We start from the raw sequence: 23886 nt of genomic DNA on the forward strand, positions 1-23886 counted from the left end.
GGTCACCGGGATAGGGCAGACATCTGCATGGATGACACTGAGGAACTGGGAGGAGGTGGAGAACTGCAAATTGGAATTAAGCCCTGCTTCTGGTACAGGAAAGTGTAACTTGTATTCAAAATGGAACCATACAAATGCAAATTAAAACCACAATGAGATTCCACCTTATTTCTGCAAGAATGGCCGTAATTAGAGTCAAAAAACAATATATATTGGCATGGATGTGGTGAAAAGGGAACATGTTTACACTGCTGATGGCAATGTAAATTAGAACAAATACTTTGTAAAATAGTATGCCTCAAAGAACTAAAAGTAGACCTACCATTTGATCCAGCAATCCCACTACTAGGTATCTACACAAAGGAAAAAAAGTCATTTGAAAAAGACACATGCATTCATGTTTATAACAGCACAATTTGCAATTGCAAAGATATGAAACCGACCTACATGCCCATTGACCAAGGAGTAAATAAAGAAAATGTGGTATATATACACCATGGAATACTCAGTTATAAAAAGGAACAAAACAATGTCTTTTGCAGCAACTTGGATGGATCTGGAGGCCATTACTCTAAGTGAAGTAGCAGGAATGGAAAACTAAATACTGTACATTCTCACTGTTTTTTTTTTTTTTGTTTTTTGTTTTTTTTGAGATAGAGTCTCACTCTGTCACCTGGGCTGGAGTGCAGTGGGGCAATCTCACTGCAACCTCTGCCTCCCGGCTTCAAGCAATTCTCCTGCCTCAGTCTGCCAAGTAGCTGGGATTACAGGTGTGCGCCATCAGGCTAGGCTGATTTTTATATTTTTAGTAGAGACAGGGTTTCACCATGTTGTTTAAGCTGGTCTTGAAACCCTGACCTCAAGCAATCCACCCACCTTGGCCTCCCAAACTGCTAGGATTTCAGGCATGAGCCATCATACCCAGCCAAAAAAATATGGAATGCTTCACAAATTTGAGTATCATTCTTGCACAGGCGCCATGCTAATCTTCTCTGTATCATTCCAATGTTAGTATATATGCTACCAAAGCAAGCACTGTTTTTACTTTTAAGTGGAAGCTAAGTTATGAGGATGCAAAAACATACGGAGTGATATAATGAACTTTGGGGACTTGAGGTGGGCTGAGATTGGGAGTTGGGTGAGAGATAAAAGACTACATACTGGGTATAGTGTATACTGCTTGGATGACAGGTATAACAAAATCTCAGAATTCACCAGTAAAGAATTCATCCATGTAACCAAAAACTACCCATACCCCAAAAACTATTGAACTAAAAAAAGCAAACAGAACCATAAAACTGTAAGAATTTACCACACTGATTTATTCCTTACAATGGCACTGTATGTATCTATCAGGATTCTTAGTCTTACTTTTTTTTAATTTTTATTTTTTGAGACAGAGTTTTGCTCTTGTCACCCAGGCTGAAGTGCAGTGGCATGATCTCAGCTCATGCAACCTCTGCCTCCCAGGTTCAAGCACTTCTCCTGCCTCAGCCTCCTGAGTATCTGGGATTACAGTTGTGCGTCACCACACCTGGCTAATTTTTTTTTTTTTTTTTTCCAGTACAGGGGGTGTTTTGCCATGTTGGCCAGGTGGGTCTCAAACTTCTGACCTTAGGTGATCTGCCTGCCCCAGATTCCCAAAGTGCTGGGATTACAGGCATGAGCCACCACACCTGGCTTAGTCTCACCTCTTAATAGAAGAAGAACCGATTAATTATGGAAAAAGAAATGGAGAAAAAGAGGGAGAAGGAAGGAGGAAAGAAGGGGGAAAGAGAAAAGAGAAGGGCAGAGAAGGAAAGGAAACTGTTACAAAATGTAGGCGGCCAGTACTGTCTACATTTTGCACATAGAGAAAAAGAAGGCTCAGAGACATAAAACATGTTGCCTAAATCAGTTAAGTGTTGGAACTGACTTTCAGACCCAAGGGTGTATTTGTGAAGTCCATATTCTAGCACACACCAGTGAATGAGATATGCTGCTTTCCAGGATAGGTTGGGAAGCTACTGCCCTCCTCAACTCCTCAGAGCAAGGTTGTTCTTCCTGTGTTCTGGGAGTCCCCATCATCTCAGGGAGGGAGCCATCGAGGCTATAGAAAGTTAGAAATAATTTTTTGGTGCCACAAAAGAAATAGCACTCGAACATACATTTAATTTTCTCAGCAAGGCAATTTTACTTCTATAGAAGGGTGTGACTCACGATGGAGCAATGAATGGCAAGAGCACACCTGAACAAGGGAGGGGAAGGGTTTTTTATTCATGATGTAGGTAGCCCCTACTGCTGTGTCCCCTATTGGCTAGGGTTGGACCACACAGTCTAAGCTAATTCTGAATGGCTGTTTTAAAGAGAGCAGGGGTATGAACTGGAGTGGTGGGGTGAATAGTTTGGCAGGAAGAGCGGTTACAGAACAGGTGACTCAGGATGACTCAGGACAGAGCAGGTGAGCAGGGGAACAGATATGAACTACTGATTAGAACTGGTGGAAAAGGTTGTTTATTGAAACTAGGGGCAAGGAGAATGAGGAAGTTAAACTTTAAAATGGAGAACAAAGAACTGAACATACTGACATAATGATTCTTTGAAGAGAAATTTAGAATTCACTATATTCAACAACTCCATCCTCTTGAATTTTACAGTTCTTTCTCTTCAAACTTCCCTAACATGTCTTGTCTTAGTTGTTCTGCTTGATTCTCTAAAAGAAGAAGCTTCTCTGAATAAGGTGGAGGAGAGTTAAGGGAGGTTTTAGTAAGTGCTATCTCTATGAGTCTCTGCACCAGCCCATGGATGCATGGTACGACACAACACCCAACAAGAATGAGTACACCTATTACAGCTGCAAGAGGAGTAAGAATTGAGGCTATGATTTCTTTCCATTTACTGAACCACCTTTCTAGCCACCCTGAGAAAGTGTTATTTATTTCTGAGTTTTTGGCTAATTCATTGGACAGAATGGTTAGACTTTGCAATGCCTTGGTTATACTTCCATCAGGGGTGGTATTGTTTGGGATGAAGGTACAATACTGAGTTTTAATCATGATGCAAACTCCTACTCTTTCTGCTAATATCATGGCTAAGGTTATTCTATTTTCCCAAGCCATCTGGCTAGTAGCCCCTAATTGCTCAGCTATTCCTTTAACAGCATCTCTAGTGTAGTTAATAAACCGCTGTTGGTTGTAATAAGTGTAATTTATCCAATCTACATTCTTATTGTCACCCACCAAAATATTGACTCAAATCCTACAGATATTTGATCTTGGGCTTTAAATTTATCTAGTGTTCCTCATGGGACTCTAGTTGAATCTAAATAAACATGAGGGTTGAAAGACCCTTAAAGGGCTTCCCTTGTTTTATGATGTTATATTTTCCCTCTCTCTGGTTGATGAAATGCCAAGGTGAAAGGGATAGCCAGTTGGACTAGAGCACAAGTGCTGCTCCAGTTACTTGGCAGAGTGTCCAGTAAAGGCCCACCACAATACTGCCACACATCTGCTCGGGGATGAACAAGGGCTGACTGGTAAGCTCCTGAAAAGTCTTAAGCTCAGTGCATCCTTTCAGGTCTCCAAGGAATGCTAAGTTCCCTCCTTGTCATGAGAGACACGAAATGAACTTAGTGTCAGGAGATAGAGGTTGGATGGCCCTCGTGGGCTGACCCACAGGGTATCAAACTTTGGGATATAGCAGAGAGACAGCTTGGCATGAATTGTTACCCCAGGCGGTGGGATCCTGGAAAAGAGCTACTGTATAGCCCATGCCTGGTCGACTGGAGGACCATCCTGGTGGTAAGGGGACAATCTGGGCCCCTGGCCTGCCGTGAGCACAGGCGTAACAATTGCTTTGTTTAGCGTGCGAACAGAATATTGCATCCATTCCAACCAGGCATTTGCATCTCAATATCCTGTCTCTATTGCTAAAGTTTATTTTAAATGATTTACTTCCTCAACATCTACTTTGGTCCTATCACTGCGTATATAACGAGAGAAGGTTTGGTTAGTGGAGAACTTAGGGGAGGGAGAAGGCGGTGCAGGAGGTGAGGAGGCAATGAAGCACATTTCTAAGGATCTTATGGGATCCTTCTCTGAGATTTCTGTTCCTATAGCATAGAAACAGCTTAATGAAGGGGAAGACCTCTGGGGAGAAGAGATGGTAACCTGTACTGGATTACACTGGTTCAGCTGACAATGGGGAGCGGTAACTCCTTTAGTAAAACAAATATATGGTTTCAAGAAGCTGCAAGTACTAGTTGGGGCGGTCCATCCTTGCTCTTTAGTATTTTGTAGAGCATTGGACCAACTTTGTCAGAGAACTTCTGCTCTAGGAGGACAAGATTCCCAGTTTATACTGGAATCTTCATCAAACTCTACCCAAACTAACTTATCCCAGTTAACAGACTTCTAGTCTGAGGAGAGCTAGGAAGGATAAAAATACTTTTCTGAGGTGGTGAGTTGCCTCTGGTTTGGCAAATCTCCACAGGGTATCACAAGGCAAGCATCAAAAGTAATAGTTTGGGGTGAACTTGACCTAGTTACATTAATAACGAGAGGACTAGCAATAGAAGGGGAAAAGAAAGAGATGCAATATAAGAAGATCAAACCCGTTTTAGCTGTAGCTTGGTTGGAATTGGCCCTGGAATAGCTATCCATGATTTTGGAAGGGGTGTTGCTCTTTTGACCCAGGTGTGATGAGTCACTTATTCGAACTGTGATCTCGGATGGTTAGAAGCACTAGGTAGAGTCCTTCCCAAGCCAGTTTGAGTTTTCCTTCCACCCAACATTCGACGAGGTTGTGGTGAAGGGTGCAACTTGTGGGTGGAGCAATGGTGAGAGCCCACCTGAACAAGGGAGGGGAAAGGGGTTTTTATTCTGACACAGGTAGCCCCTACTGCTGTGTCATTCCCTTATTGGCTAGGGTTGGACGACACAGTGTAAGCTAATTCCGAGTAGCTATTTTAAAGACAGCAGGGATACGAGCTGGAGTGGTGGGGTGAGTAGTTTGGCGGGAAGGGCGGTTACAGAACAGGTGACTCAGGATGACTCAGGTCAGAGCAGGTGACCAGGGTGACTCAGGACAGAACAGGAGAACAGAGCTGAACTACTGATTAGAACTGGTGGAAAAGGTTGTTTACTGAAACTAGGGGTGAGGAGAATGAGGAAGTTAAGCTTTAAAATGGAGAACAAAGAACTGAATATACTGACATACTGATTGTTTGAAGAGAAATTTAGAACTCATGGTATTCAACAAGACATATCTCTCATGGAGTTAGATTTGTTCCTATGCATGAGAACTGGTAGAGAAGTCCACACAAACTGTTCCTTTTGTGTCTATTGTGAAGCCTGGAGTCACCATCAGTCAGCCAGGCAGGCTGTTGGGGAGGAAGGATGGATGTGGTTGGGACCAAGTACAAACTGGAACCTGTGTCACCAATCCCACCTTGACGCCATGGGAATAATGGGCTGTAGGAAAAACACACAGCAGCACCCATACGTGTCCTGTACTTGGATAGGCTAGAGATGGCTTTGATGGCAGCTGCAGGAGCTGCAGGTCCATCAACTCGCAGATCAGCAACAGCGCACATCAGCTGCCTCATTCTGATGTCCTGCACTGCCCTTCGGAACCTAAGACATGTAATGCCATTTCACTTCTGCTCTTCAAATCTCAGCATAATGTCTTGTGATCAGTGCTAACCTTGAACCAGCCAGGGAAAGAAATTCTGGGTAGGTAGTTCTAGCTTAGCTACAGGACACAGTGCAGAACCACCACACTTACCTTGTGTACACCTCTCACTGAAGATTAGAAATACCAGAGATTTGCTTCTCCAATTCACCTTGCAACTTGAACGTATGCCCTAGGATAAGCCAATCAGATGCTGGGATTTCAATCTGGAGCCACAAGGCAGCAGAGTGTGAATTCTAACTGTTCCTTCAGTGTAGTTCCCACAGACAGCAGAGCATGGTGTACACAGCATGAATCAGAACCATGTAGCTGGTTTTGAATCCCGACTGTAGTTATTCCCTGGGCCTCTGTGACCTTGCACCAGTCTCCTAAGCTCTCTAGGCCTGTCTCTCCATCTTTAAAATGGGCATAACATGTCCAACGTGTCATTATGTAGAATGTGAATTGCATAAACTGTATGAGGTTTGAAACTTGGTTGGGTTGTTGCAAAGTATTTTTTTCCTTGAGTTTCTAGGATTCCTGGTAATTCCTTGGGCCACTCCATAGCCTTTTCTCAATGTATTCAATTTTCAGTCATTACTCAGTTTGATTCTGTTACCTAATGAAGGTATAAAGGTTTCCCACTGGAAGTATAGGAAGCATTTCATAGGGTGGGGTCAGGGTGTGGGTTCTCTGTACTGTGTGACTGTGTTATTGGCAGGACTTTTTCGTCCTTAGGCTGGCTAGCTCCTTCCTGGTGTCACTGATGTGTTAACAGTTGAGGATTTGCCTATAATCCAAGCACTTTAGGAGGCCGAGGCGGAAGGATCCCTTGAGCTCAAGACCAAGCTGGGCAATATAGTGAGACCTCAGCAATACTAAAATTCAAACAAATTAGCCATGCATGGTGGTGCACACCTGTAGTCTCAGCTACTTGAAAGGCTAAGGTGGGAGGATCACTTGAGCTCAAGAAGTCGAGGCTGCAGGGACGCTGATGGTGGTGCCACTGCACTCCGGCCTGGGTAACAGAGATCCTATCTCAAAAACAAATGAACGAACAGTTGATCTTGCCCCTGCCTCTCCAAAAGGCAAAACAGTAATGCTTTCTGAGGTACCACCTCTAAGATGTTTGCTGTCAGCCTTTCTCTCTCCTCCTTTGATCATAAAGGCTCATTTGCTAGAGACTTGAGCATCGTTCATCTTTCCAGATGGCCCAGTAGTTGCAGATGTAGGTTCACTTGGTGATGGGTACCAAAATCTTGTTTATGGGCTGCGTCTTTGGGCTTCACAGTGAGTGAATGTCTAGTCCATGACAATCCCAGGGTGAAATCTTCACCCAGGGTGGCTCTGAGCAGGAAATGGGAACCCACAGGGCAGTTCCTCTCATGAATCAGTACTTTGCTTAAAAATAAAGACATAGAAGACTGCAGAAAATAACAGCTTTATTACTGCAGATGTGAGAGCATTTACAAAATGCCAAGGAAAACCGTTCCCTGTTTTGAGCCTCTGGAGCCTGAACTTTCACCATGTACCAGGAAAGAACGCCCCTCTTTCGAACTTTCAAACAGTTGGGATTTTTTTTATTTTTTATCATCCCAGTTATTTTCCCAAGTTTGCCTCCATTGGGTCCTGTTCAGAGTTTCTTGGGCTGCTTGTACTAGTCACAGCTCCACTTCTTCTCAGGAAGAGGTGGGCACAAGACACATCTGAGCCCCTTAGTATTGGGATGGCAGCCAGGAAATGATCAAAGGGTAGCATTTCGGAAATCAGCAAACTAAAGCCTCACATCTAAGGTGGACAAATCCATTCTCAACTCAAACAGCAGGTTGGGTAATGCTTTCATGAGAGATACTATTATGTTTTTGTGTACACAGCACACATTTTATTATGTCTACGAACAGATTCAGGAAAGACCTCCAGGCTTTTTCCCCAAATGACTGACATAGTGCAAAACAAAACAAAAAAGAGGAGGGGCACAAATGAATAGCCCACTTAGAAGCTGAATAGAATGGGAAGCCATTTCTTTTCATAAAATCTTTTAGTTTTTGGCCAGGTGTGGTGGCTCATGCCTGTAATCCCAGCACTTTGGGAGGCCGAGGTGGGTGGATCCCCTGAGGTCAGGAGTTTGAGACCAGCCTGACCAACAAGGTGAAACCTCATCTCCACTAAAAATAAATTAGCTGGGCGTGGTGGCAAGCTACTGTAGTCCCAGCTACTCAGGAGGCTGATACCGGAGAATTGCTTGAACCTGGGAGATGGAGGTTGCAGTGAGCTGATATTGTGCCACTGTACTCTACCCTAGGCAATGGAACAAGATTCCATCTCAAAAAAAAAATTTAATTTTTATATTAATTTGTATTATGCAGTCCAACATGTCATCTTTTCATAAAATCTTGGTAGAGGTACACTCCAGGGATGATCTGGCCCTCAGTCAAGGGCTGACTTTTCCTGTAGCTATGCTGACCATAGCAGGTCACTAAAAGCTGATTGTTAATGGAGGAAACAGTGGCTGCTTGTATCCTAGGTCTTCTCATAGAAGCAGCAGTTTCACAGTCAAAGGCATTGTTCACAACACACCTCAGCAACACGCGACCAAGACAGCATATGTTTTAGAACTTATCCAGTGGAAGGACATATTTAATACAAACCAGAAATTCATCAAAGTACTGGCCACTTACAACATATAGAAGAGGACTGTCCCAATAGAAAGGGCTCACAATCTGAGCTGGCCTTTTACAACGGCAAATAGTATTACAGTAACATTATAAACAAACAAACAAATATGAAAAAAAAGTAGTATAATATGTAATTATTAAAGACCTCTCTTTTAGGTAAGATTTTCAGAAAACCCAGGGACAGATTTTATGTCACAGAATGGTCCATATCGTCCAAAAATATCTTTTGACTGGACAGTAAAATAGTATCTGTTGGAAGCTAAAAACTGAGATAAAGTACAGGCCATGGGGAGTGGTAAAGCTTTAATTTCTCCAATCTTCTTCCAAATCAATTTATTATTAGAGTTCTCATGACACAGGAAGAGGTGGTAGCTTTCTACAGGAGCGCACTTGGGATTGATTTTGGTTATATTCCAAGTCAGGGCAATGCCATTTGGTCTGAAAACCCGTTTCACTTTGAGCTCAGGCTTCTGGGGAGGAAGTGTGTCTCGGGTTTTGTCTACTAATTCAGGTAGTGGTGCTGGTGGTTCTGGGAGAGGTGGCAGGTGCTCAAAGCACTCAGGAACCTAAAAACACAATTGTAAGAAAGTATAGCTTTTAAAGTGGTCAATTGCAGTTGTAGAAATATATACTTCCCATTCTTCAATCCATTTATCAAAATAATAAAAGTGTATTTCAATAATATGTGAGGCTGGATCCAGTCCTTTAAGCATAATCCTCTTTTGGATTTAAGATTTCTACACCCTGGAATGTCAATAATCCAGAATGGGTTAGGTTCTAGACATGTGGGATAAATATTCCATCTCATTTCCAAATTGCGTTCTCAAACACTGTACTAATTTACATGAAAAGTGTCAGCGTGGCTGGGTGCGTTGCCTCACCTGAGGTCAGGAGTTTGAGACCAGCCTGGCCAACATCGCGAAACCCCGTCTCTACTAAAAATACAAAAATTAGCTGGGTGTGGTGGTGCACGCCTGTAATCCCAGCTACTTGGGAGGCTGAGGCAGGGGACTCACTTGAACCCTGGAGGTAGATGTTGCAGTGAGCCATGATCACGCCACTGCACTATAGCCTGGGCGACAGGGCAAGATTCGGTATAGTCTGGGCAAGATGTGGTGTCAAAAAAAAGAAAAAAAGTGTCAGTGTATGAGAACACCCTTTTCCTCCCATCCTCATCAACAATGGCTATTGCTTCTTTTCCAATTTGTTCAATTTAAAAAAAGTATTTGTTTTAACTTCTGTAGCTTCTGTAAAACTCAATTGAATGATTTTAACTGTATAAATAAGTAGATTAACAACAGCATATTAAATTGTTTTCTAAGCTGAAATGTGACCCAAATGTTTCTTCAAGAGTAAGATAGGTACTTCCCACTCAATTTGGAATAAATATCCCTTACAGAGCACTCTGAATCAGTACCTGGGCTGCATTTTGTGCCAATGGGGTTGTTTCTTTTGAGTTTGAAACAGCTTTCGAATGTGACTCCAGAGGGGATACTGGACTTTCTGTGAACAACACAAGGTTTAAGAAGTAAATTTTATCTGCAAGAATCAATTCCATAGCCTTTAAGATATAGTTTACATCTTTGGTGATAATTAAATGTGAATTAAAATTATAAAACTGAATTATGAAGATACACTTTTAGTTAAAGTTCAAGATACAGAGGTACCAAAAATAGAAAATTTTTAGGGTGACAAAAATTCCGCTTAAGGTAAACACTTTAGACACTGTGTAGCTGGGAACCAGATATGTTTACACATGAGACACAGACCTCTGATCAACGATCTTAGAGGCAAATTTTCTCATTAGGCCAACAAAGATGTTCAAACACAGAGCCATTTATAATCTATACCCAAGTTTTAGGAATTCAAACTAAAAATCATGTGGGTTGGGATTTAAAAAATCTCAACTAATGAGGTCTGTGCTCATCTGGAAGGAATTACATATAAAATGTGGAGTGGGGAAAAGAAGAGGGGGAGGAGGAGAAACGGAAAGGAAAATAGATGGTGAGAAGAAGAAAGGAGGCGAATAGGAAAAATGTGGGTGGGTGGGAGGGAAAGAAGGTACAAGTAGGTAAAAGAATGGATTGAAAACAACTGGGGAGGCTGGGTATAGAGGCTCATGCCTATCATCCCAGCACTTTAGGACACAGATGACTTGAGGTCAGAAGTTCCAAATCAGCCTGGGCAACATGGTGAAATCTCATCTCTACTGAAAATACAAAATTAGCCGGGCATGCTGGTGCATGCCTGTAGTCCCAGCTACTCGGGAGGCTGACACAGAAGAATTGCTTAAACCTGGGAGGCAGAGGTTGAAGTGAGCTGAGATCAAGCCCCACTGCATTCTAGCCTGGGTGACAGAGGACAGAGCGAGACTGTCTCAAAAAAAAAAAAAAGTATTTCCAGTTCTAAATCACTGAGACTGTCTTCCACAATGGTGGAACTAATTTACATTCCCACCAACAGTGTAAACGCATTCCTATTTCTCCATATCCTCACCAGCATCTGTTGTTTTTTGACTTTAATAATCGCCATTCTGACAGGCATGAGATGGTATCTCACTGTGGTTTTGATCTGCATTTCTCTGACGATCAGTGATGTTGAGCTTTTTTTCATGTTTGTTGGCCAAATGTACGTCTTCTTTCGAGAAATGTCTGTTCGTGTCCTTTGCCCACTCTTTTTTTTTTTGAGATGGAGTCTCACTCTGTCGCCCAGGCTGGAGTGCAGTGGCCGGATCTCAGCTCACTGCAAGCTCCGCCTCCCGGGTTTATGCCATTCTCCTGCCTCAGCCTCCCGAGTAGCTGGGACTACAGGCACCCGCCACCTCGCCAGGCTAGTTTTTTGTATTTTTTTTAGTAAAGACAGGGTTTCACCATGTTAGCCAGGATGGTCTCGATCTCCTGACCTCGTGATCCGCCCGTCTCGGCCTCCCAAAGTGCTGGGATTATAGGCTTGAGCCACCGCGCCCGGCCCTTTGCCCACTTTTTAATGGGGTTACTTTTCTTGTAAATTTCCTTAAGTTCCTTGTAGATTCTGGGTATTAGACCTTTGTCAGATAGACAGATTGCAAAAATTTTCTCCCATTCTGCAGGTTGTCTGTCTGCTGATGACAGTTTCTTCTGCGGTACAGAGGCTCTTTAATTAGATCCCATTTGTCAATATTTGCTTTTGTTGCAATTGCTTTTGACGATTTCATCATAAAATTGTCATTTGGCCTAGCAGTCTCATTACTGGGTATATACCCAAAGGAATATTAATCATTCTACTATAAAGATACATGCATGTATATGTTAATTGCAGCACTATTCACAATAGCAAAGACATGGAATCAACCCAAAAGCCCATCCATGATAGCCTAGATAAAGAAAATGTGGTACATATACACATGGAATACTATGCAGCCATAAAAAGAAATTAGATCCTATTCTTTGCAGGGACATGGATGGAGCTAGAAGCCATTATCCTCAGCAAAGTAATCCAGGAACAGAAAACTAAATACCACATGTTCTCACTTGTAAGTGGAAGCTAAACAATGAGAACACATGGACATAGGGAGGGGAATAACACACACTGGGCCTGTTGGGGGAGGGTGGGGGGTGGAGAGAACATCAGGAAAAATAGTTAATGCATGCCAGGCTTAACACATAGGTGATGGGTTGATAGGTGCAGCAAACCACCATGGCACACATTTACCTATGTAACAAATCTGCACGTCCTGTACATGTACATCAGAACATAAAGTTAAAACACACACACACACACACAACTGGGGAGAGTAAATACAGGGATGGTTAAGAAAAGGGGGTTTATACTGGAAAGTATGAAAGCTGGGTAGCTAAAAATCCCAGAATTAAGCAGTAAAAACCATTTTAGATCCTTTATATCCTATGATATAACTAATACATTTTATGAATCCTCCAAATGAAATTTACTTGTATTTTTCTTTTGACAAAGATGAACAAGATTCTGTACTGTTGTTTCAGAGTTAGTCCCTTATTTACTGGTATTTTTACAAAAACCTTCCTAGAAGAATTAATGAGTTTATTATTTTAGAGAGTCTGTTGAGCTGTTTTGTACTAGCTTTAAGAGACAGATTTGTAAAATTATAATCTGTAGGTTAAGAACTAATACAAATAACCTTTAAATTTTTAGCCAACAGCTGAATATTTAAAATATCCTAGCAAATATAATTTCTTGTAAATAATATTCCTTCTTTCAAGGCAGTAAGTCAATAGGCCCTTAGCAAATTAAAACAGACTGCAATAGAAGCTCAACTTTATGATAATAAGAGACGAGACAGGACTTTCATTCCAACCCAATTAATGTTTATTTCCTTTTTAAAGTACATCTCTTGTAATCACAGTTGAGACTTGTATTGTTCTCCAGTCTAACAGTGCTTTTCAATGGAGTGTTTGGACCACTTATATTTATTATCAGTGTGGTCAGGTTTAAATTGATTCTTTTGCCTTTTGTTCTCTATTAGTCTTGTTTGTTCTTTCTCTGCTGTTTTTTTCTCTTATTTTTTATTTTTTTCTGGCTTCTTAGATTGGGTATTTTAAAAATTTCGTTTATCTCCACTACTGGTTTTTTAGCTTTACTTCTATGTAAAAGAAAAAACTGTTGCTCTAGACATTACCATATATATCTCTAGCTTCAAACAACATGACACCACTCCACTTTAGAGCCTTATAACAGCATACTTTCAATCCTGTGACTATCTTTTGCACTACTGTTTTCATCTACTGACTTCTATATACATTCTATAATAGTTTTATTCCTTTGTGTAGATCTGCTTTCTATCTGGTATCTTTTACTATCACTTGAAGAACTTCCTTTATTTCTGATAGCAAAGGTCTGCTGGCAACGCATTTTGTTGATCTGAAAAATTTTAATTTTGATTTATTCTTATTTTTGTAGAGATGGGGTTTCGTTATGTTGCCTAGGCTGTTCTCAAACTCCTGGCCTCAAGCCATCCTCCTGACCTCAAGCCATCCTCCTGACCTGACCTCCCAAAGTTGCTTTCGTTTTTGAAAGATATTTTCTAGATAAAGAATTACAGGTTGATAGTTATTTTCCTCCAGACTTTTAATGAAGTCATTCAATTGTTTTTTGGCTTGCGTTGTTCTAGCCTAGAAACCTGTGAATTCTCTGTTCTTTCACCCACATTGTATCTTCACTTTTCTCCTCATCACTGGATTTCAGGAACTTGACTATGATATGTCTTGGTATGACTTCTTTTGCGTTTATCCTGGAGTTTATTAAACATCTTGGATATGTGGGTTTATACTTCTCATTAAATTTGAATGAGACCTTGTAAGTGATCCCCAGCCCCATGATTGTATTTCACTTGTTTTTCCTTAAATCTGTGAAAGACACTGTTGTCACTCTCCCTCTACATTTTCATGTTATACCCCAGTTTCTGTCTCTCCGTGCGTCCTCTCAGTAGCTATTGTTGTGGTTAGGGGAAAAAGTATGTACCACAGGAAGAAAAGAAATTTGTAAAAGTCCCCAACATGCCAGATGTCTTTCAGTGGGTTTATGAATAAACAAATTATGATGCATCCACACCACGGGTTACTCTTGCCAATAAAGAGGACCACACTACTGATACACAACAATGTGGATGACCCTCAGAATTATGCTGAATGGAAGAAGTCAATCTCAGAAGAACACATATTGCATTACCTAATTTATATAAATTTGTGAAATAACAGTTATAGTACAGAACAGATTGGTGTTTGCCAGGGATTGGGGCAGAAACAAGCTGTGAGTATAAAGGGGTAGCATGAAGGAGCCTTGTGGCTATAGGTTCCGTACTTTGAGTGTGATGGCAGTTACATGAATCTGCACATGTGCTAAAACTGCATAGAGATATAAACATCTGCACACTAACATATTAAAACAAACTTCATAAGTAAACCCAGTGCATTGTGAGTTGTTACCCTTCCCTCCTTTTTACAAAAGAAAGATCTAAAAAATCATTTTACCTGTATTGCAGTTGGATAGGCCTTCTTTTGTCAAATCAATTATAAAATCAAGTTTCTTCTGTACAGCCTAAAAAAATTGTAAATAATAAAGCTTTGCCTCAATAGCTGAAAATGTTTTTAAAAACTTCAACATTTGGTAATTTTAAATGGTAATTTTAAATTATTATTCAGAAAAATTTGGTAATTTTAAATGGTAATTTCAAATTACCATTCAGAAACTAGAGATGGAACATCTCTAAGTCTCCTGTGGTTTAACTCTATTAAAAAGTTCTTGTAAAATACTATATGGTTTCTGAGAATAAGACTAAGGAGAACGTAAATGAATTTGGTAAATGAGTATCGTTATGAATTATGCTTATCATTAGCTGCTTTTCAATGTGTAAGCTGGACTAAAACTAAATCATCCAACATGTAGCAAACACTAAAGTTCCTAGAACTAACATGTTTAAATGAACAATATTCAGAGTTAGTATTTCTTACTTACTGTAACTTCAGCATTAGGAGAACTGCTAGAATTTCCTGATGTAGTTTTTCTGGTATCTGAAAGAAATGAGACATTTGACAAATTGATTACACAATATTTATGGGCTTTGTGAAATATGAATGCTAAAACAAAATAATGGGGATGCTAATTAGCTGTTAATTATATAGTGATAAAAAGTAACTCAATTGCCTTTACCTATTCCAAAGACTGAATGAATTTTTTTTTAAAAATGTAACTTTGGGTCAAGCCATTTTTTCTTTCTGTAACTTTGCAACTATATTAGTAACTCTTTTTTTGAAAATCCTTCTACCTAGAAATTTGCATGAGAAAATACAGTTGGAAATGCACGCACTTTTAATTCACAGTATCTTTAGACTACAACTGCCTGACATGGCTGAGAAGCGCCCTTCCTGGAACCAGTAGGAAGCCTAAGATAAATGATTAACATCCTTTGTAATTCTCTGATTCACAATCTTAACAGCCCAAACTGTGGGGACAAGTAAGTAGCTATAAGTGGAGGCAAAGCTTTAAAATTACGATGCAAATACTCTAACATAGTAGAAAATGAAATGAAAATGGGGAATTTTGGATAAGAAATTATGAGCCAAACAAGATGGCTATTTTTGACAGAGAGAAAAATTTTTTTTTTGAGAAATGTTATCATTGGAAATGTAAGGTTAATTTTTTTTTTTGAGACGGAGTCTTGCTCTGTTGCCCAGGCTGGAGAGCAGTAGCATGATCTCAGCTCACTGCAGTCTCTGCCTCCCAGGTTCAAGCAATTCTCCTGCCTCAGCCTCCCAAGTAGCTGGGATTACAGGTACATGCCACCACGCCTGGCTAATTTTTGTATTTTTAATACAGATGGGGTTTCACTTTGTTGGCCAGGCTGGTCTTGAACTCCTGACCTCAGGTGATCTGTCTGCCTCGGCCTCCCAAAATGCTGGGATTACAGGCATGAGCCACCACACCCAGACTGACAAGAAAAACTTTAAATCTTAAGTTGACTATAAGATAACTTAATAAATAAAAAATAAAAAGACAAAAAACAAACCATCACTACCATCAACAGAAGGCCAGGGCAAACGATTAAAAATAAGTAGTTTTACAACTTACAAAGTCATTAAACATATAAAAGAAACAAAAAGGCCATAAACTGATAAAACAGAAGGTTAAAATGAAATCTCAATTACATTAAGGAATCATTCATTTAGGTAATATTAACCATGATATAAGTTAGAACATTTGAGAGTACATTTAAATTTTTCATTTTATTAAAAGATATTATTCAATTTTTCACTTTTAAGCAAACATTGATTTAAGGCCTTCTAACTTGATAGATCATATTCTAATCAGCTATAAGATACCTGTTGGATTTGATGTAATTGGAGTTGTCAAATTAGGCCTTTCCACAGAAATCAACATAACATCATCATTGTTACTAAAATGATAAAAAGAAATTAAAAACAAAAACTAAACATGCATTATCAGGCTTAAACATGCAATTAGTGGTTAAGAGTCCTCTAACTTAACATTTCATAATGTTTTAATTGAACAATCGTGGGGGCAAATAGAAATGATAAAACCAAATACCCAAAAAAACTCCATTTATTACCAATTCAGTTATATGACCAAAGGTTCATCAAAATCCAGTAATTAGATCTCTACTACGTTTTATGGGTCCTTCACAATGACTCAAAATACATATAAATATACAATGGACATAAATGTATAAAACATGCAAATTCATTTGAGCATATATACTTGCTTCTATAAAAATGAAACATCATTTAATGATGGAAATCTATTAAGACCCATAAAGACACCTGGACTCCTAAAGGTAGAAAACTATAACAAAGAAAATTATTTTAAAAAGAACTGCTCCTGTATCTCTCCAGTAGCAATATTGACCACAAATTTAATTGAGGCAATGATGATAAATGATGCTGATTATGGTTATAGAATATTTCAAGCCATTTTGACCCTGTTCTTTTATGAGTGACTTTTTTGTTTTTTTGAGATGGAGTTTTGCTCTTGTCCCCCAGGCTGAAGCGCAATGGCGCAATCTTGGGCTCACTGAAACCTCTGCCTCCTGGGTTCAAGTGACTCTCCTGCCTCAGCCTCTTGAGTAGCTGGGATTATAGGCACATGCCACCACGCCCAGCTTTTATATTTTTAGTAGAGACAGGGTTTCACCATGTTGGTCAGGCTGCTCTTGAACTCCTGACCTCAGGTGATCCGCCCACCTTGGCCTCCCAAAGTGGTGGGATTACAGGCGTGAGCCACCGTGCCCAGTCCAATTATACCATTTTCTTGCAGACATCTTATATTTTTACTGTTTGTACTTAGGTGTATGATCCATTTTGAGTTAATTTTTGTTTATGGTATGAAGTAAGAGCTGAGGTTCACTTTTCCCTCTATTCCAGCAACATTTGTTGAAAAGAACATCTTTTCCTGTTAAACTACATTGGTACCTTTGTCGTAAACCAATGAACTGCATGTGTGTGTACTCTCTAGTGTGCCCACTGGTCAACATGCCTATCTCTATGCCAACAACACTGTCTTAATACTACAGCTTTATAGTTAAGGCTTGAACAAAGATAGTGTAGTCTTCTAACTTTATTCTTTCCCAACATTGTTTTCATCTTCTAGGTCTCTGCATTTTCAATGTATATAAAATTTTTTATTTTAAGAGACAAACTCTTGCTCTGTATCCCAGGCTGGAGTGCAGTGGTGCAAATGTATCTTGCTGAAGCCTAGACCTCCTGGGCTCAAAGGATCCTCTCACCTTGGCCTCCTAAGTAGCTGGGAAGACAGCATGTGTCACCAGGCCTGGCTAACTTTAAACAAAAAAAATTTTTTTTAATGTTTTTTATGTTGGCCAGGCTGGTTTTGAACTCCTGACCTCAAGTGATCCTCCTGCCCTGGCCTCCCAAGGTTCTGGGATTATAGGTGTAAGCCATCACACCTGGCCTTAAGTTTTTAACTAGTTTGTTACTTTCTACAAAAATGGCTGAGGCATTGATAGATATACAATTTGTGGTGAAGTAACATCTTAATGAATTCATGAAAGTTGCATATATATCTCACCACTTATTCAGGTCTCCTTTAATTTCTTCAGTAATACTTTGTAGTTTTAGGTTAGGTAGTTTTGGTTTATTCCTAAACATATTATGATCTCTGAAGTTATTGTAAATGGTATCCATTTTAAATTTCAAATTCCAATTGTTTCTTGCTTGTATGTGTGTGTATATATAATTTCTAAACTATATATTGTACATATATAGGATGTAGTGTTTCCATATAGAGTGCGTGTGTGTATACACTATTTTAGAAACAAAAATATTTTCTATTTGCCTACATATTTACAATGTCTGTCAGTCTATATTACTTTGTACAGATCCAAATTTCTATTTAATACTATTTTCCTTTTGCCTGGAAAATCTCCAAAATTTCTTGTAGTGTAGGTCTGTTGATGTATTCTTCTCACCTTTTTTTGGCTTAAAAAATCTGTTTTCCCACTGTACTTTGGAAACATATTTTCACTGCATATAGAATTCTGAATGGAATTTTTTTTTTTTTTTTTTAACCTTTCAATACTTTAGAAGTATCTATGATCTCAATTTTAGAGATGTCTTCAGCTTACAGCATGAAGTCTGGTGCCATTCTACTTTTTGTTCCTTTTTTTTTTTTTTTGAGATGGTGTTTCGCTCTTGTTGCCCAGGCCGGAGTGCAGTGGCACGACCTCGGCTCACCACAATCTCTGCCTCCTGGATTCAAACTGATTCTCCTGCCTCAGCCTCCTGAATAGCTGGGATTACAGGCATGCGCCACAATGCCAGGCTAATTTTGTATTTTTAGCAGAGATGTAGTCTCTCCATGTTGGTCAGACTTTCTGTTCCTTTCTATGTGATGTGTCTTTTGTGAGGCTACTTTTAAAAATTTTCCCTTCCTCACTGACTTTCAGCAATCTGATGATGTGGTTTTGTATGCTTTTATGTTTCTTCTGTTTGAATTTAAGTTTTTTTTCATTTATGGATTGAGAGTTTGCATCAACTATGGAAAATTTTCAGACATTGTATCTTCAAACATTTGCTCAGCCCCTGCCTTAGTGATACTCCAATAATATGTGTATTAGACTCCTTGATACTGTTCCATAGGTCTCTGATGCTCTGTTCATTGTTTTTTCGGTCTTTTTCCTCTCCATGCTTTAGGCTGAACATTTTCTATACCTATTTCACTGATATATTGGCAATAGCTCTTCTATGTCATCTGCTAAGTCCACATTATTTCTAGGTAGATCACTTCATTCTTCTCCTTGTTAATGGGCCATTTTTTTTTTTTTTTTTTTTTACTATGTTGCATGCCTGGGAATTTCTCATTAGATGTCAGACACTGTAAAATTTATGCTGTTGGGTAATGGATGTTGTTCCATTCCTTCAAAAGAGTGTTAGACTTTGTTCTGGCATGCAATTAAATTACTTAGGATTACCCTGATTCCTTTGAAGCTTGATTTTGGCTTTTCTGTGTATAGATTCTTTGCAATCTCTGGGACTAATTGAGCCCCACTAAAGCAATCCCCATCTGTGGACCCTACCTGTTACTTCTGATTACAAATTTTCTTCATTTTAGCCAAGGGGAAAGCAAAATGTTCCCAATCCTCCTAGCCAGAGGGAAAAGAAGATGTATGACTTCTAGGAATCAATCACTTGGCCTTCTTTCCAATAGTTCTTTCCCCAGTCTCTCGTAGTTTCATCTTTTGCATGCAGATCTGTATTCAGCCAATATTTCAAGGACCCTTTGCAGATCTTCAGAGCTCTGTCTAAATTTTTTTCTCTTCACTGTTCCACCTCATAACTTCTAGCCAACTCAGACTCTCCAATCTCTGACCTAAACTCAGCAAGACCACAAGGCTCTGTTTGGAATCCCTCCTCCATCCCTGCTCTTGACCTGGAAAATGCCTCCAGGCAGTAACCTGGGACAATGGTAGAGTTCATTTCATTCGTTTTACCAGTCATGATCCTGAACTCCTGGTTGAACAGTATCTGAAAACAATTTTTTTTTTAGCCCGATTTGCCTTGTTTACAGCAAAATGTCAGTTCCTGTAGCTGTTGACTGCACGGGGAGAGGCAAGAATCATGTTCATTTTTCAGTTCATGCTCAACAGTTTTCCATGCAGATTTAAAAAAACACAAATTCAACAACTTTTTAAATATCACATTTCTCAGTGGGACTCTAACATTTGCCATTATTTCTAACTAAGAAACACAAATATTTAAATCTAAATTTTATTAAGAATATTTGATTTGGGCCAGGCGCGGTGGCTCAGCCTGTAATCCCAGCACTTTGGGAGGTGGAGGTGGGAGGATCACCTGAGGTCAGGAGGTCGAGACCAGCCTGACCAACATGGAGAAACCTCGTCTCTACTAAAAAATACAGAATTAGGTGGGCGTGGTGGCACAGGCCTTTAATCCCAGCTACTTGGGAGGCTGAGGCAGGAGAATCGCTTAAACCTGGGAGGCAGAGGTTGTGGTGAGCCGAGATCGTGACATTGCACTCTAGCCTGGGCAACTAGAGCAAAACTCCATCTCAAAAAAAAAAAAAAGAATATTTGATTTTTGGCTGGGTGCCATGGCTCACGCCTGTAATCCCAGCACTTTGTGGGGTTGAGGTGGTTGGATCACCTGAGGTCAGGAGTTCGAGACCTGCCTGGACAACATGGCAAAACCCCGTCTCTGCTAAAAATACAAAAAATTACCAGGCGTGGTGGGAGCTCTACTCAGGAGGCTGAGGCAGGAGAATTGCTTGAACCCGTGAGGCACAGGTTGCAGTGAGCAAAGATTACATCACTGCACTCCAGCCTGGGTGACAGAGAGAGAATCCACCTCAAAAAAGAAAAAAAAAAGAATATTTGATTTTCTATCCACTTTTACCCTCTAAATTGTCAAATTTCTTTTATATATATTTTTGTCTTCTAGTAATAAGTCATAAATTGGATGAAAGACTGATAGCTGTATTTTTCATTGCTAATCTGTAAGAAAATTTTAAGTAATTCTTCTCAGATGTTCATTATATGACAGTCAAAATACTTTATCAATCTCAAAATCCTTCACTTAATTTTTCTTTGGTTGAAGCTACAGTACTTCCAATTAATGCTATTTGAGAGTATAAGAAACTGAGCAAAAAGTCTTTAAAAAGGAAGAATTTTTGGCAGTCTCACTATATTTACGAGGTAAATAATAATATTTGGGACCCACCAAGGTGAAGGAGCCCTGGCAAACAGTCCAAACTTTCAGATGGGATCCATGGTAGGCTATGTCTTAGAGACCAGAATGAACTAGAGGTAGAAGAAGCCTTACCAAGATTACTACAAGGCTTGTGATACCATTCCCCGAGTAGATTAGGTGATGAGACCCCTACTCTATTTGGCAAGCAGAGGATTAGCCTTGTCTTTTGGCAAGCAGAGGATTAGCCTTGTCTTATGGCAAGACATCACTTAGAGCCTCAACAATTTTTCAGAAACTATCAAGCATGACAAAACAAACAAACAAAAAACCAGAAACTGACAGAAAAACAATAGGAACAGATGCACAGGTGATCCAAATACTGGAGTTAAAACAAGAGCATTAAAACAACTATGATTAATAATTTTAAAAATATGGAAGATGGAGCATTCATACAGTCTATGAAAAAAAGACTACACTGAAATTAAGTACAGTCGGTTCATATAAAGACACCATCAGGGAAACAACATGACTTTGGGTCAGGAAAGTATTTATAATAAATGTATCTGTCAAAAAAACTTGAAAAGACAAAGCAAAAATCTTCATAAAAGAAGATATCCAAATGGCTAACATGTAAATTCGCTTAATTTTCATTATTAGAAGGAAATACAAATTAAAACCACAATGTGATGCTATACACCAGTATGGCTAAAAAGAAAGAGATACCACCAAGAGTTGACAAGGATATGCAGCAACAAAAATCTGTACTTACAGTGGGAGTATAACTTGGTACAACTTCTTTGGTAAACTGGTTGGTGGTATCAGACCTCAAGATACACATACCTTATGACCTAGCAATTCCACTTCTAGGCATATGTCCAACAGAAGTGTATGTATGTACATTCACCAAAAGACATGTAAAAGAATGTTCACAGCAGCACCATTTATACTTTCCCCAACCTGCAAACAATCCAAATGGCCATGAACTAAACAGATTAACTGTGGCACATTCATATGATAGATACTACACAATTGTGGCATATTCATATGATAGATATTATATAGCAATGAATAAACTGCTGAATAGCAACAGCACGGATGGATCTCACAACGCATAATGTGGGATGAAAGAAGACATAAAAGAGCTCACTGAGTATGATTCCATTTCTATAAAGGCAAAAACAAAGCAAAAACAATTTATGGTGTTAGAAGACTGATGACTAGGAGAACAGGCATAAGGCAGGCTGGATGCCATTGGTGTTTCTTAATGTGGGTCATTTGTCACTTTGTGAAAAGTCATCAGGCTAACACACTGTTCATGCAGCTTTCAGTAGATATTACATGTCAACTAACTTTATTTTTAAAATTATGTCTGTATATAAAGCTGTTAATGCTTATCCTGAAAAACCCATTTGTAAAACGGCAAACTTATAGTCTAACTGGAATTCCACTAGATTTTGATGTAATGATATGAAACTATTCAATTAACTGCTACCAGTGAAAGCTCTTTTTTGTTTTTTGGCCAGAGTCTCGTTCTGTCGCCCAGGCTAGAGTGCAGTGGCGCAATCTCAGGTGACTCTAACCTCCACCTCCTGGGTTCAAGCAATTCTCCTGCCTCAGCCTCCTGAGTAGCTGGGACTACAGGCGCACACCACCGTGCCCAGCTAATTCTTTGTGTTTTTAGTAGAGATGGGGTTTCACCATGTTGCCCAGGCTGGTGTCAAACTCCTGAGCTCAGGAGCCTCGGCCTCCCAAAATGCTGGGATTACAGGCGTGAGCCACCGTGCCCAGCCCAGCTCTTTTTTAATGAACCACATCTGGGAGGAAAACTGAGGAAACTGGTAATTTTTATGGAAGCCTGAGTGTGACTAACATATGTTATCTACTTGTAGTTTACCTTGGAGAAACACTTCTATGTCTAAAATTAGTAATTCATTTCTCCAGGCATTGTTATTATGTAGTAGGTAAGAGCATAGGTTCTGAAGACAGAATGTTTAGATCCAAATCCAGGCTCTGCCATTTACTACTTGAGTGTTTTGGGGCAAGAAACTCTGCTTTGATTTCCTCATCTGTAAAAGAGGGATACATTTATTATTAGGATTAAATAAATTTTAATAAAGAATGAGTAGGATGGACAGGCGTGGTGGCTCACGCCTATAATTCCAGCACTTTGGGAGGCTGAGGCAGGCGGATCACCTGAGGTGACGAGTTCGAGAGCACCTGGCCTGGCCAACATGGTGAAACCCTATCTCTATTAAAAACACAAAATTAGCCAGGCGTGGCAACACATGTCTGTAATCCCAGCTACTCAGGAGGCTGAGGCCGAGGAATCGCCTAAACCTGGGAGGTGAAGGTTGCAGTGAGCTGAGATCGTGCCACATTGCACTCCAGCCTGGGCAAAAAGAGCGAAACTCCGTCTCCCAAACATCAACAACATCAACAGCAGCAGCAACAAAAGAATGAGTATGGAGGAACACATGCAAAATAGTAGTAACTTTCTTAAGATACTGTGGCTCATAACTCCTTCCTGTCCCCCTTTCTATCTCTGTAAACATTTCTTTATCACATGAAATTCAATGTGAGATTTTTTTAGGCCGTATTAATATTTTATTCAATCAGTATTGGTGAAATGGTCTGCTCTTGGGTGCCTTAGACCCTGCTGCTTACTCTTTGGAAGTAATTGCATATAAAGGCATTTTCTTCCAACTTAAGCAAGTTTCATTTTTGCCATGTGTTTTGGGCCATAAACTTTCTCTTCTATGAGCTTCTGCAGCTCAGTTGTTATTGCCTTTCCCATTTCCTCTTGACTCTAAAAACAAAAATGCTTAAACTTCTAAATCCAGCCATACTATAGACACAGACAACAGTGGCAC

The 23886-nt window shown here is 39.8% G+C and overlaps 1 protein-coding gene and 1 non-coding gene across 4 annotated transcripts in view; both read right to left on the reverse strand.

The window, feature by feature from the left end:
* Window positions 1–929: 929 nt before the first annotated feature.
* On the reverse strand, window positions 930–1036 carry LOC112614923. Its single transcript, XR_003117219.1, has one exon. It is a non-coding gene; the product is annotated as a U6 spliceosomal RNA (small nuclear RNA).
* A 6038-nt stretch (window positions 1037–7074) lies between these two features.
* Window positions 7075–23886, reverse strand: part of ATF7IP2 (activating transcription factor 7 interacting protein 2) — an 89336-nt gene continuing 72524 nt past the window's right edge. For 2 of the 3 annotated variants that reach the window (XM_025370490.1, XM_025370491.1), the window contains 5 exons: window positions 16157–16230; window positions 14793–14848; window positions 14309–14375; window positions 9742–9827; window positions 7075–8890 (listed from right to left, as the gene is read on the reverse strand). In XM_025370490.1, coding sequence (XP_025226275.1) covers window positions 8477–8890; window positions 9742–9827; window positions 14309–14375; window positions 14793–14848; window positions 16157–16230 — 697 coding nt within the window. In that variant the 3' untranslated portion in view covers window positions 7075–8476. The remainder of the gene's footprint in view (window positions 8891–9741; window positions 9828–14308; window positions 14376–14792; window positions 14849–16156; window positions 16231–23886) is intronic. The other variant, XM_025370492.1, reaches the window with a different exon arrangement.

This window comes from Theropithecus gelada, chromosome 20 (assembly GCF_003255815.1).
Source record: "Theropithecus gelada isolate Dixy chromosome 20, Tgel_1.0, whole genome shotgun sequence".
In the NCBI taxonomy this organism is placed as follows: Eukaryota; Metazoa; Chordata; class Mammalia; order Primates; family Cercopithecidae; genus Theropithecus; species Theropithecus gelada.